At 39.8% G+C, this 15,710-nt stretch overlaps 1 protein-coding gene across 3 annotated transcripts in view; it reads left to right on the top strand.

Moving 5' to 3' along the window:
• Positions 1 to 15,710, top strand: part of LOC105268849 (Glial cell line-derived neurotrophic family receptor-like) — a 114,376-nt gene that overhangs the window by 55,396 nt on the left and 43,270 nt on the right. For all 3 annotated transcript variants that reach the window (XM_011308709.1, XM_011308708.1, XM_011308707.1), the window contains exons 3-4: positions 3,193 to 3,363; positions 5,179 to 5,320. In XM_011308709.1, the coding sequence (XP_011307011.1) occupies positions 3,193 to 3,363; positions 5,179 to 5,320 (313 nt within the window). The remainder of the gene's footprint in view (positions 1 to 3,192; positions 3,364 to 5,178; positions 5,321 to 15,710) is intronic.

The raw sequence follows: 15,710 nt of genomic DNA, 5'->3' as shown, positions 1-15,710 counted from the left end.
TATATGTACCACCGAGTGGACAATTTTAGCCACAAGTACTCTCTCTACTAGTCCCCCTACTTCACCTATTCCCCACTCTATTCAATTCAAATTCAATGAAACAGTGTCATTCGTACGTTGGCTCCAATTACATTTAGGGCTATTTGTTACGTTTCAACGATTCAAATCGATATTCAAACTGTGCCTCTGTGTTTTGATTACTATCCACAAACATTTCACCGCTATTCAACCACAGAGTGAGGGCCTCAAAACAATGCTGTTATCGGGAGTTTGTATTACACTAGTCAGGGATCATTCCGATAATTAATCCTCGAGTATTTTTGGGATAGATTAAAATATTGTTGGGTGAATGTCGAAAGTATCAACTGTCAGCTGCCCTGAGACGTGGAAATCTGGAATTGTGGAGAATGAAGAGGGGTATACTAGTTCTTGTCATTGGGAGTGTTCTGGAATCATTGGAGATCTAAATGAGGTGAGAGGGCGTATGGAACGACAAGCTTGTCGGAGATCTTGGGGCTATTGTATCTGTCGGTGAAAACTATCTCGTCTGTACAAGTGTCTGGCGATGAAAGCCTCGTGGTGGAGAAACTATAGGAGGTATGTTTCCAAACAACATGAACACCAACACCAGGTGGATGTGGTGGAGATGGTCGCACTGTGATTGCCATCAACCGCATATTGGAATGACATCGTTTTGGTGGTGAATTCTTTTGGCTTGAATTTTTCGCTGACTCTCGATCGAAAATTATTTCACTCGGCGAGAAAAATCGCGAATTATTTCCGAGGTATGGCTCTTGGATTTATTTTCAATGACGGTACCACTTAGGATCCTTGGAGTACGTCAAGAACTTGCTCTAATTTTAAAGAATTTTAAGCTTCGATGGAAACTCGTACGAAAATTCCGTAACTTGAGTGCATTCGATATTGGAACATGAATATTTTATCCGAAATTATGATGATTTTTTAAATAACCGATAATTGAATAAATTTATTTGAATTTCCTGTAAAATTCCTGAGAATTTGCGATTGGATTTGATATCGAGAGGAGAACGTTGATTGATCAATTAAGATTTTAGTGTTAGCAATGAAAAATTCAGAGCTTTCATCGAATTCTGTGATGTTGATTGTGAGAAATTGGAGAGAGCGCCGAAAATTTTCCACGATTTTTCTTCACCCAGAATGGCGCAGGAAATTCTCGTTGAGTCCATTACGAAAATAGCAATAAACTCCGGGCTTTTATATAATCTGAAACGCTGATATAATCTCCCTCTCCCTCTCCCTCTCCATCGCTGAGGTATACAAAAGAATTATGCTAATGAGAAGTATCCGAGTGGCATTATTCTCGCAAAGACCCAACACGAATTAATAGTCCCTTGAAGTTTTTTCAGCTTTGTTCCACCCTCTCATCCTCATCCAACCGTTATGTTTCTCTTTATTATTCTTGTATTTCAAGTCTCAGTATTTATCTCTAATTCCCATTGAAATTCATGGGATTTCATTATTATGCCTTCTGTTCCTCTTTCTTCATCATCAGAAGGAGACGAATGGACGGAGGGTGGCTCGAGGCTTGAAATGGATTCAAGGATGAAAACGGAAGAGGGGAAAAAAGAAAATGCTTGTCTGACATTCATCGTGTCTCACTGAGGAAACTATCGGATTTCGATGAATGCACCAACGATTTTCTTCGCTTTCTCATATCCGTCGACACGGAAAACTTTTGTTAAAAAACGAGGAAAAATGAATGAGACGAGTTTAGCAGTAAAAGTCAGGATTTACATTAGAGAGTTTTCACGAGGCTGGATTTCACCACGATTTACGTTACAGAAAGTGGAAACTACCAGATGAGGGGTAAAAAAAGGAGCAAGAGAGAAAATTGGGGATGAGAACAGAGAGGGAGATTATCGAGGTTAGGGCCAAGATTTGGGCTGCGAGGAGAGCCAGAAACAAAGTTTTCAGGATAATATGGCGTCTTCAAAGCTGGTGGTGTACTTTGAGGAGCTAATCCGAGGAAAATCCCAGGGTACAGAATAAACAGGCGTGGATAAGGTTCAGGGCATATCGAGAGTCATTTCAGAATACTTGGCATTCGCCCCGATTATTTAATGAGCCTCAACACTATTGAAATTACTTCCCACACTTATGGTATTGAAGATTGAATTTTTTTTCCCGGTTCTCCTCATTAATTATTCTCAGGGATTATTAAAAATTTCAGGATTAATCCAGAAAAATATTTCAATTGTTCGCGTATTAAGAAGTCCATCTCCGTCTTTCTCCTGGAATGTAAGAAAAATTAGAAGCAGGTGTGGAATTTTCTGAAGATTGAGCCGGCAAATGAGAGATAGTCGAAGGTTCCACCTGAAAAATGAAAATAAAAAAATCGAGTTGATAAGTCATCCCGAGGCAGAAAGCCAAAAATATTCTAAATTCATACCACTCGAGTGGTGAATGTCATGTCGTATCCAATTTCACGCCTTTCAGGGATCGCGAAATCGAGGTGGATTTTTTTTAATCTCCACTCATCGGTTTTTCCGTCTACGGGTAGAGTGTTTAAATTCCAATGAGATCCGTTTGTGATATTTGACACTGTTCTTGAACTGTCTCCACGGTGAATTTCCGATATAAAATACACCTCGAGAATTCACTCCAGTTCCCGTCGTAATTTCAAGTTTAAATTTGAAACTCATGTCACGTTACCATAAGTCAGCATATTTTGTTGTATCCACCCCAGACCCTCGGTGAATATTTTCGTGTGTCGTCGACCCTCAACGGCTCGGTCAAACGATCGATCCCCAATCGTGAACTCAGGTCTCGTCTAGGTGGTCAACTGCCACAGGCCAGTCCAATATACACACTGATAGTAACAAGTTTTCCTGAGTATATATAATAACAATATTGTATATGTCACATGACGCGTGCCATCCCATCCTGGAGTTAAGGTGCACTACCAAAACCTCGAACTCCACCTTTGACCCGCAATTCCTTTCAATTTCCTATTAAATCCAACCAAAGCCCCTCCATTTTCTCCGTATGTAGTGCCTCGTTACGGATAAATATAAAAAATGATTGTTCAGTTAACAGCGACATGAATTGTTATCAAGATGAACGTAAAAACGAGATTAACGAGTATTCTGTTTGTAACTATTTACCTGGCAATCTGATAATGACTCACGACGGATGTTTGATTGATTTCAGTTGCCTGTTCCACTGTGACAGTGACAAAGTGTCAAGTGGCCTTGAAAACACTCCAGGCATTCTCGTTCTTCAAGCCAACTTGTCTCTGCAAGGAACCCCATGTTGATCCCGATTGCAACAGCTTCCAGAACTTCTTGTTCGATCATCCCTGCGTCTACGTTATGAAAAAAGGTAATTCCCAGGAAAAATTCAATTACATGTTTATTGTAATCACTCTGTACAGGTATTTATAAGAGTCACTGGAAGTTGACGGATTTTTCAGTTCAGTGTTGATTTTTATAGAAAATTTATCTTGTCCCGCATGACGCGGTAAATTCCTCCTCAACGTTTAATTGATTGATGAGGTTTTTAAAAATGCATAAATCGATAAATCCCTCAAATTAAAAACCAATACTGAGCGGTATCGATCGGTATTGGTGTGTTATTTATTTCTCAGAATAAATACTCGGATGAAAGTTTGTTCAATACTCATATTGAAATGGAAATTGACCGCCGTTTACTTGACTCTACGCTCACCCATTCGATTATTGGTTCTATCAGTTTCCCGTATTCGATGTAGCGAGAAAAATTCTTTAGAAAAGTGCCAGCCAGGGAGAACCGAGAGAATTTTATCGAGGGTGTGAATTTTTCCGGTATTGGTAAATGCTACAGCCGCATTTCCCCCAATTCGAGAGATAAAGTGAAATTACTCCGTCTCGTCATGCCTCATGTACACGTTTATAATTATGAATATTTACATGACTTGATAATATTCAAACGATTCAACAAACACTGGAAAACACTCCGAGGCTCCTCCACCATAATCTATTTACCCTAATCCAAATAACATAATTCCTGAGTAAAAACAGAATCCTCTCAGGTCTATTTTTCGGTATTCCCTCCACGTACCGTCTCGGTTTACAAATTTTCCCTGAGAAAGGTAAATGTAATTAAGCTTCATCTCGAGGCGTTTTATATACATCCCTCACTCTCACCTAGACAACACGTTTGCTCTCGAAAATTTTCCCATTCTTGCCACTGTAACGCCCATGCTTTTTATTTTCTCTAGTTTTCCCCACGTCGACTGGTGACTAATGAAACCCATCATTGCTCAGGAGCTGAGAAAATCATTTTTACTCCACATCCAATCCTTTCTCTATTCTCATCTATTTATTTTTATCTCCACTGAACGCTCCTCTATTTACTTCATTTAATTAATTTTAATAATAATTTTAATTAGTAAATACTGATCGGCTCCCTATTATATGTGACTGTGAAAACGTTTAGCCGTTGATTCGAGCGTTCAATATCCAATTGAATTGTTCGATAGGAAATTGATCGTGTCGGCCTCTCATTGAATAGAAAATAGATGTTGGGATTTTCATGAGCACACACCCCGTGATATTTTCATTCCCTCGATATCAACATGTATATTCTCACGCGGGAACAACCGGTGGTCACTGAATCGCGGTGGGTATTAATTAATGAATGCGTATGGTCACTGGAGTAGCTCATAATGATCACTTCCTCAATACTCGATGCACCAGTCCCACAACGCCGAGTAAAAATATTTCCTCCGCGATTGTTTCTATTGTTGAAAATACTATTGTACTCTCCGAATGAGAGAACTCACTCTTTCTACTCGTGCCCCACGTTATGATGAACTCTCCGTGCCTCCGGTATCGCGGATGAAATATTTATAGACGGAAATACGAACGAACGGTGAAATTGTATTTCTGACAAATTGATTTAGTCTATTTCGTGTTTTACGGGGCTCCGCAATTCTAGTAATTTTTTATTTCATTTTGAGAGTGAGTAATTGAGGGATTAATGAGATTGATGAGATTTGAGTTAATCGTCGGTCGATGATCGAATGTGGTATTGAGTATCCATGAGGATTATAATTATTAATTAATAATTCAGTGAGGATTAATAATTCGTTGGTGGTGAAGAGTTTTTTTTTTCATTTTCACAGTTAATGGAAAATTCGATTGTTTATCATTGCAGACAAAGATCCGTACCCCAATAATGTCTTACCAACGTGCAATCACGCCCTGAATACGTGTCAACGGGACAAAGTATGTTCCAAGCACCTCGAGGATTTCAAAGCAAGTTGCAAAGCACGGGAGGGAAAATGCAGGGAGAGCAGGTGAGTACCAAAAATATCTCTGATTTGCATACACAAGAACACCCACATGAGAAGATTCCACTTCGCAATTAATCCCGGAGATATTCCGGGTTTTTCCTCCAGAATTCACGTATGGAACACTCTCAATTAAATCCTGTCTAATTACTCCTCACAATTCGCCGTTAATAAACCAAATTCTGGAAATTGACGAAAGTACCATAGATGAATTTGGTGAGAAGAAATAGTTGGAAAAAGCTGGAGAAAGCTCATCTCCTTAAATGATAATTTGGATTGCGCTATAAACTCCTTCGATATCGATCCTCTGAATATCGGATGTAGTCATAATGCTGGTATAAAAATCCAATCTAAATACATAAATGCAAATATCCCCCTGAATTTTCACTGACAATTTCCACTGCTTGCGTCAAACTTTAGATTCAAACCGGTAAATTCCGGTATAGCAACAATATCGCGGAGTTGAGAGTTTGGGATTTGTATAAAACTCATATGCGTACATTATGCCGGGGGATTGTGCAGGATTGAAAGAGAGAGAAAAAAAGCAACTCGGAAACGCGTGCGAACGGGTAAGTGTACATTAAATATGTAAGTGGAGTGATTCGTACGTTTCCGGAGAAATGTTGTACAGCTGTTCGGATATATAGAGATGAGAGATTTAGTGAAAATACGGTAGATCTCACTAGGAGATCAAACAGGCGAGGATTTTTCACTCGACAATTCGAACAGGTTATATTGCCATGAATTCCTAAAAAATATTTGAATTTTCATTAAAATTAATTTTGCACTCACAATTTTTTGGGAGTCACGCTCACCGGGATAAAATTCTATACATACACTTCAATACCTGGACGATTCATAGAGCTGTTAAAATATCTGGGAGCGAGGATAGAATTGGTCTGACGGCCCTTTTTCTCTCCTTTTTTCCATTTTTCATTTTCCCACGCTTCCATACGAAAAACAGTCAATGTCCATTTTTATTGATTGCCACTTGCACAGATCGCAGATAAACGAATGGACGCCGAATATTTTTCATGGGTGTCCTCAAAAAAAAAAAGTCATTTTTGATGGCAGTGACTTAAATGAAATAAATTGACTCCTGTTGATTTTCCGGTAAAAATCGTACAAATCAACTTTATATATAACTCAAATAAAAAATTGTTTCGCGTGCACTGGATTTATTTATTTACTCAATAACTTTAAATTTTTCATTTTTCCGGGTATTTAATTGCAGTGATGTTATTGCACTGTATGAATATTTGAACTAATCACTCTTCCTCCTCATTTGGTTGGACAAAAACCGGAGTTCATTAAGTAAAGAATAAATCAGAGGGGCCAACTGGTAAGGCAAGGAACTTTCAACCACAAAGTTTCTCCTGAAAAGCTACTGGCCATCTCACTCCTTGAAGAGGATGCTCCAAGTATAACTTATGCAGAACGAGGAAAAATAAATTATAAATTCCCAGAACGAAAAAAAAAAGGCTGAAACGGAAACTTTCCCACAAGCGCGAGATAAAATTTTATTTCAATCCTCACCACACTGAAAAATATTTATCCAAGTTCAACAGATACCTGAAAATTCAGGCACTTACTAAAAAAGAGAGTCAACAACCGAGTGTTAGCTTTCCTCAAGTTGAAGACGAGTTGAATTATCAACTCTCTAAATACCCCATAAAAGATCGAACCGGATATTTGAGATAATGGAGATAAATGCTTCATTGTCGTGTAGCGTAATTGATGTTCCGCGGCTTCTAATGCAGGATTGACTTCCGGCTGAGCCAAATCCCGAAGATTAATAAATAATTGAAGAGACTAGAGTACATTAATTTCTAACTGAATCCAAATACTGCAGATGGAATGAGAATTGAGAGCAAACTATCGAGTTTCACCTGAATGATTATCTGTTGGAGCTTGAAAAAGCACGAGCCATCGGAATGAACATTATTCCGAATGTTTTTACGTGAGAACATGGCATGTCGGATTCCAACAGTTATCGAGCAAAATTTACCAAACATTTCCATTTCCGTATTTTTACCCCTCCATCGAGTCACCAACACTCCATTATGCCATCTATAAAATATCACCAGTGTTTTCCCTCTAAAAAACCATGAGTTTTTCTTCGGAATCATGTTTATTCCACTCGCCGTTAATATCTGGTGTGAATTCGGCTTAGCCGTTCGGGACCTTCCGCCATTTCAAACAGTAAAATCCAACGTTACAGAGAAACAATCGGATTGAACGTGAAAACTGCATCAACGCTGTGTGAATTCTCACTAATTGTTTTCCCCTTTAACCCGTTCCATCAACTTCCCGTATATCTGTATACATACTCTGTTGTTTCGGTGACCGTTCATCCCTCACACTCTTCGTGGCCGCTTTCGTTTCGTCATTACCCTTCTACTATAGGACACGGCAAACCAGTTTACCCTATATATGCGCCGGACAAATCCCTCTTCCCTAGTGATGGACAACATAACTGTTGGCACGTACTTGCATTCGTGGCATCACCTGTCCTCTCTTCCTTGGACACAATACGATGATGATTAGTGGATCCAGAACTTTGACAGCAACTGCTCTGTTTCCAAGCGCAAAAATATGACAATATTAACAAATCATTTAATTTATTGTCTGCTGAAGAGATTGATGAACCATCGAAAGAGGTTAGCTGTTGCATCTTCTGATTGTGAGCGTCATAAACTGAAAGGACTGTCTCGAGAGGAAGAATTGTCTTGTTGTTTTTACCAGGAGCTTAACTCTCAGCAGAAGTCCAAGATTTTCTGAGTGACAAGTCCCTCTCGAAGGAATCCCCATTACAAGGGACTATTCAGCAGCTTCCATTACAGGATGACATGATTGAGGCTGTGGCAGTCGGTCCAGATTGTTTCCTCCAGAATTAGTGGTGATACCACTGGATTTGATAACCAGCGTCTCCTTGGTCTCGTAGAATCGACAAACAACGATCGCCAGTTGTTGTTACAATCGGATATCCTCTTACCTCGATCGTCCAGTCAACTCGGTTTCTCTCATCAGCGATTCCATATTCCGGGCATTGTCCGCTCCAAACACAATCGTATCTACTCCCTGTTGAATTGAGGTACGTCTGAGGTTACTATTCCCCTCAGCTTTTGCTCGAGCCAACGGTCCAACTAAACTCTCCCAAATTAATCTGCTCCTCCGAAATTCACGACAATTACTCCATCAATTTCAACTCCAATTATTCTTCCATTAGTATCAAACCCGACCAATAGTAATCATTCGATAATTATTCAATTAAATGTATACAATTTTCACGATATAACATTCAAATGCCATATTTCCTGGAAACAGATTAATTGAGTACCGGGCAAATGCATTGAATAACCACAATGAATGTAAATGCACTGGAATATCAAGGATGCAGTCTCCCTCTCCACCTATTTGCATTCCGACAATTAATCGACGAAGCCGCGACCGCATGGTATCGAGTTAACGAGCGACTAGAACCTCCTCGACGTATTTACCGTGGTAACGAGATCCTCCATTTGTGGTCTTCGAGGTTTGAGGGGCTGGTAGTGAAGGTATTCCTGTCAATTGAAGCTGCCCATTACTTTCCTCCACATTTCCATTCCCATAATGATTGTCTTCAATTTTCAAACACCTCGGTACATATTTAAAACCAGCAGTGTAACCAGTACCCCTCAAGCTGTTGATTCCAACTCCAGTTGTTTCCAACATCAGCTCTGACAAGACAACCACCGAGATTATCCCAGAGGAATTGTTCAGACAATTGACCAAAAATCGAACATCATTTGAGATTGTCACACAAGTGCAGTGTAACGCTCGTTCCCTCCGAACATTCCTTCCACCGAAATCCACCGAAATCCAGTCCCGGATTCCACTGGACCCTCAAACACTCCAGGAGATAGTCATCACTCGTACTTCATTCACTCTCAATCCAGAGAAATAAAACTAGAATGAAAAATAAAAGAGAGAGAGATGCAATGCGAGATAGCTGTATTTATATTCCAGATGAAAAGAAATATTCACCGAGTTGGCCGGTCGACGGGGATTCGCAGTTCCTCTCTCATTCCCCATCCGAGTGAAATTCCAACCCCGGGTTATTCCCATTCATTTCCCTTTATATGCATAATGCAGTATTTCCACTTTTCTCCCTCGTGTCCCAACGTAGCGGAAGGTACTCGCACCAAGATCACCGGAAGAGGATTGAAACTTGTGTAGGTTTCACACATGTTTCATTAATGTTATTACGTTATAAGAATACTAATGGCTGCGATGATTCATTAAAGTCCGCGATACTCCGGATCGAATTATACAATTCGCAGTGAATTATTATTATTCAGGCAATGGGTGTGAATAATTTGATGGAGATATTCTCATTCGAGGTGGAAATGTCAATCTGTCAATCCATCGAGCTGCTGAAGAAGACAGAATTGACATCAGGATGAGTGTCACCATCCCATGGAGATTCCACGGAAATTATTCAAATGGTTTCCCCATTTGAAATCGCTCTTTCATCAATCTGCAACGAAGTGGCTATATATTTTTAATAATGACAGATAGAATTACCCAAATCATCCAGACGACTTATTGATATTAATTTTGATGCGCGTTGTGCCAAACGCTGACGAAATACTTCAATTCAATTCAACAACTTCTCCATATTCCTGCTATTCTCCATCCACATAGCAGACCCTGATTAGAGACAAAGGCACGGGTCCTGTTCATGTTTGTAAACTACTTCAAACGTAGACACATGCGTAATTATACGACCCACCAAGTATACTTGCCGCAACTTCCCCAAGTGGTCTCATTCGCCTGCGCTCGATACTAATTTGGTTAATTACCCGCTACATAAAATGGACCACATACTTCCCCCCGACATTATGAGTTTTACACTTTCAGTTGGTTAATTGTTCTTTTATTAGTACCACGGGATTCTGTCCGTGTGGCGATTCATCTCCAGTGGAGATCACCTCCGATGGTGGATTGATTAATGGGATTCATTAATGAAGATTGAAATTCGTGGACTGAGCTCCATTCTATTATTTCAACACGGTTTTCATTGTATCATCGTATTTTGTGTCAACTTGATTATTTTCAGCAGAACATTGGAATCATTTATCTTTAGCTTCGACACGGATAATTTCGATTGGATCTGACAGATTTCAAATGTCGGATGCTCCATTTTTATTTCAAGTCAGGAGATACACGAAACAGAGGGCTCAATTTGATTTATATTTACACGGTTGTGTCCCAGATTGTTGTATCGATGTCATGGAGTAATGTAATTATGAAGGAGTTGTAATACGAATTATTAATCGCGAGGGGAGAGGGTGGCTTTATAATTGCAAATAGCTCATGGAATGAAGCATTGACCAGATGTACGAAACCACCGAGTGGATGGAGAAGGTGATGTCGAGATGAACGACGACGAGGAGTCGGTGAGTGAGGAAATAGCAGTCAATGGGGTGTAACAACAGGAACGGTGCAGAAAGCCAATGTACCTCGGTTGGCCGAGTTTTATCGACTCCACTCCCTTCTTCACTTGAAGTGAGGATATAAACTCAAGTTTGAAGATCGATTTTATCCCAATCGCTGGGTCACAATCTAATCCAAGAGATGATTGCTTGGCAGTTTGTCTGGATGTCAATTTGACTCCCACATTGACGACAGTGATAATTCCAATTTAAGGTGCTCTTTGATTATTCAGGCGATAGGGATTTGTAATCGTGGCAGTCGCTCGAAGCAACTGTCACCTCTTTCGATGAAGCACTCCTGGATGACTCTCTTTTGACATAATCTCCGTTTTATCCAGTAATGGACATGTCTTCCAGCCTCGATATGACTAAACTCGTACTCTCGCTTCACTTATCCTTACATTTTCAATCTCCCGAGAGCCCGTGAAATCCCGGTCATGTGCTTTCTTATTTTCAAATCCTTTGTCATACATGCTCTTATGAATTTTTTCGCTTTCATTTTCGTAGAATATGCATGGAAATGGGTCTTTGAAAATCTTGGGAAAGGAGAGCACGGAAATCATAATGCTGATACATTCTGTTTCAAGATGGCGGTGCGGTGCATGCTGGAGGTACTTGAGAATAATGAGAAGTTTGGAATTCAACTTTCCACCGGCAACAGATACTCACGCTCAAGATACTCTTGAAATTTTTAATAAGAAATTATTTACGTGGCTTTTCGATTGCGCGGAGAGAAAAATCCGATAAAAATCACGTGCCTGTGACGTAATCTGCCGGTCAGGAAAGTATTCCGTAAAAATGACGGAACAGTTACGCCCTTTTTCAGTGATCTTCAAGAAAAATATTTTTCTTGACTGGCAGAATTGAATTTTTCCCGCCGTGTAATTTGCGCTTCATGTTTCGTAAAGGTCGGACATTTTTTATACTAGTCACAAAATGGCGGATGGATATTGTAATTTGTGGTGGTGTGTCTGACTGAAATAGAGTGGGGTTTATACTGTAAGAGGTTATACGTTACCTAAATGCTGAGAACCAGTACGTTACGATGGAAAACCGGATATCTGGGGGCTTGGGGCGGAATCGGGAAGTGGTGGTGGGCTTGGCTTACCGGAAATCCCGCGGCGTCAGTCGGCTTTTCCGGCATGGACCCTCTGCCAGATACCGTTTTTCCTTTCTAACATGTACCTTTTGTATTACTCATTCACTGGGATCTCTGCTTTATGTTTGAGTGATCAGGAGCCCGTAGTTTAATATTTCAGAAAATTGTTCCAAGCTCTCCCCAACAAAATTATAATTCTCCCCAAAAACATAAAAGCCCCTCTACTTTGCAATAATTACGACAACTAGAATAATCCATAGATTGCATTTTCCAGAGGATATTAACGGTTCGTTGAATATTCAAGGCGCACTGCCATTTTATTTTTCAGAAAATAAAATGCCAGATTAATTTTATCTACATTTGGGGTTTTAATTCTCTTTTATTTTGTGGAAAATTTCAGGAGTAATTTTCCTACAATGGAGTTGAGGATTATTATCTATTTTCTAGAAATGATGGGGTTATTTGTCCGCTGATAAAAATCACGGACCAGTGGAATGCTGACCCAGAAGTTTAAAATGAAGACGACGTAAAAAGGTATTATTCGATTTGCTTTTTCGTATACTTTCAATTCGATAAGCCTTATCGAAATGGTGTACATCGGAAAAGCTCGGTGAGTAGATTCTTCCCAGCGTTAGGGACTTGATCGCGTTACACCGATGGTCGTTCTGGGTTTTATCAAATTCTATTTCATTTTTCCTCGGTTGATTGAGATAAGTAGGTATTGGTAATCGATAATCCATAACACCCCGTATAATTTTCCATGCACATACTTGACTCCTGTAATTTCCTTTTCGCGGCGAGCCGGTGACATTCGAGAGGTGAGACCGACTAATCTATTATCGAGGTAATGAATACGAGTTTAATCATCGTATTTCATTTCAGTTGCTCTAAGTAGATGCAATGTGAATGGAAAAAAAATCCAAGTCTCGGGTTCTTTCATGGCTTTTCATTTATCTGAAATTGGGCCAAGCGCTTTCCGGCATTGGTGGTTCGATAAAAAATCGAGGGGCTCGTTAGAAAGGAAAATTTGTGTTTCGATCCGTCATTAATGAAAAATTCCGAAATTTTTCCGAATAAAATTAGCGTATGTAATTATTTTGTGGAATAGTTGGAAATTTTAGAGATGTCATTGAAATAAATCTTGATTGAAGATTTTTCTTCCTTGATTACCAAAACCTATCCCCAATTGTTATTTCCACCTCCCCCAAATATTGATAGCAACTCCATTATTCCATAATGCACTGACAATTAACCATCCACAGCCATAAAATAATTGATATCTCTATCAAATCGAGTGCCCACAGAAAACCGAAAAATCCGTGGATAAACATTAGAGCATTGGATAACAACCCTTCAATTTTAACGATCCAATTATCCGTGATTCCGGTGCATCACTCATGACATTCAAATTCTCGAAATAGTTATCTCCATTCAAAACAATACCTTCAATTCCCGTTTAACTCTACAATACGTACCGCCAAATATGTGGAAAACCACGGAAAATCATTTTCCTCCGTTCACTTCCCATAATAATTCTCCATTTGAAATTCTATTGCGATGTAACCAGATTTAAAAATAATTAAACATCGAGCGCCCGGGGGTAAAAATGAGGGGAATGAGGGGAAACGAGAGGGAAAAGGAAAACAAGAAAAAAAAATAGTTTTCTGATTTGTTTTATCACTCTACAAGGAACGAGGGGTGCGAAGGGTGTCGGGGGTGGAAATTTACCACCCCCACCTGGACAAGCGGACACGTAATTAAGCCAGACAGATAAACACGCAATTACCCGGGTGACGACTGAGACGGTGAAGTGTTGAGTTAGTTGTGGAAATTACGGGGGTTGAGGACGTGGAAAGCAAGAGAAGAGGTTGTGCTCTGTCTGGCGTGATATACAGTACACAAATGGGTGAAAGAGTCCGGAGTTTCCCTGTACCTTTGCCCTATCCAATGTGGATTCCCTCGGGATTGCTTCCAATGAAGCTAATTCGATGTAATTTGCTTTCACCCCTTCTGTCACGAGCGACGCTTTCGTGATAATGTGACCGGGTTACCGAGATAATATCGATGATAACGGCAACATGATTACAGGGATTACGGATGGGCGCATGATTCCGCGGTTGTGATTGTTTGCGGTCAATCGTGATAGTACGCGGCTCCAATGACCATTCAAAGGGGAAAAATCTCTCTTTTTTTTTTAGGATTTAATTCATATTAGTGGTTCTCCATAATTAATTCATTGACCATTCATTTTTATCACAATAACTCGGAGAATTTACATCTGACGTGTCATTAATTAGAATTAATTGCGGGTGCATTGAATACATTTTTAATTCGATATCACACATCTCGTTATTTAGAAAAGAAAATTTGTTATGCCTCATGCATGTTTGTTATTGAAGGGAAAAAAATTTTCTTGTTTCGGATTCTATTCGGGTATTCCCATTTTTATTTTTTATTGGATAATTGATTATGGGATTGTTGAAAGGAAAATTGAAGAATTGAAAATTCAGTCGCAATTATTTGCAGTTCTGGATGAATCAGTAACAAGATATTGAAAACACTTGTCAGCTTTGCCTGAGAATTTTCCCCTGAATTTTTCCGTCCCGTCTAATAGAATCTCGAGGCACCAAGAGCGTCATCCTATTGGAATATAACACCATGATGAGGATGATAAGAAGCGGTAGTAATAAGAGTGGCAAAAAGAAATGACGAGGAGTAAAAAAAAGAGAGTGTTGGCCACGCAGGTATGGAAGGTGTCGTTAAAAAAAACCCGAGAGGAAGTTCCTTCTGCCGCATTTTCCAGCGTCTTAGGCTGGCAACGGCATCGTGTAGCCAACATAAATCTTGAGGAAAACACGCGTCGGAAAATTGCCACGGGCCGACGCCTGCTCCAGAAAATATGTCACCGTCTTTCACCCACTCTTATTTTTCTACCCCCTTCACATCTTCAACGGCTGCTCTTGCCGTCGTCTATTCCCTCTTTCCAGGAGGCGATGAGCTTCGTTTTACTCACCTTCATGTACTCCAGCAAATTGTACATACAAACGGCTTTCAGTATCATAAACATACGGCACTGGTGAATATTTCCCGAGGTGTTGACGGTAAATTGGAAAACAGTTGGTGAATGGAAAATAGACTCAGAGTATTGCGACTATTTTTCACCCCCACAAATTTTTCACATCCGCAAATTGCATCAGATCAATTACAATCAATTACCCCATATTACATAGTATACATAATACCTATATGACTTAATCGAACCGCAATGCGCGATGCGCGGTTCATCCCAAACTGGAGTTGGAAAATTTCATTGATTTCGCGTAAACAATTTCCCGAGGTTCTCAACTCACCGCATACCACATGAACAAATACCGTGAATAAAAAAAGAAGAGTCAAGTGCAATTTCGAGAACGAATGGTAATAGCGATGTGCTTTAATTTCCACACTCCACTCTGGCGAGAAAGAAACTCAAATTTCACGGTTTATTTTCTGTGGTAACCGCGATAACTTTTCATACGGCAAATTCACATTGGCAAAATGGTGGCTTTTACCACTTGAACTATTCTCATTGAACCAAAGAAATGCGGAGGCAAGCGCCGAGATATAGATAAAGGCGCCCTAATTTCTGGATATCAGCCAAGCAACAGAAGCCAGGGGTGAAGTCGGAATATCTCGATGATGAGAATTTGGCCGAGGGTAACGTATTCCAAATGATCCTGAAAATAGATTTAGCCTATTCAATGTCATTAATGCATGTTCAGGGCTTGTGCATTAATGGTAGGTTAATGGTTGTGAATCGTATAACCATCCAACAAGCCTG

Source organism: Fopius arisanus, unplaced genomic scaffold (genome assembly GCF_000806365.1).
Source record: "Fopius arisanus strain USDA-PBARC FA_bdor unplaced genomic scaffold, ASM80636v1 scaffold00062, whole genome shotgun sequence".
In the NCBI taxonomy this organism is placed as follows: domain Eukaryota; kingdom Metazoa; phylum Arthropoda; class Insecta; order Hymenoptera; family Braconidae; genus Fopius; species Fopius arisanus.
This window is presented reverse-complemented; position numbering and strand designations above follow the sequence as displayed.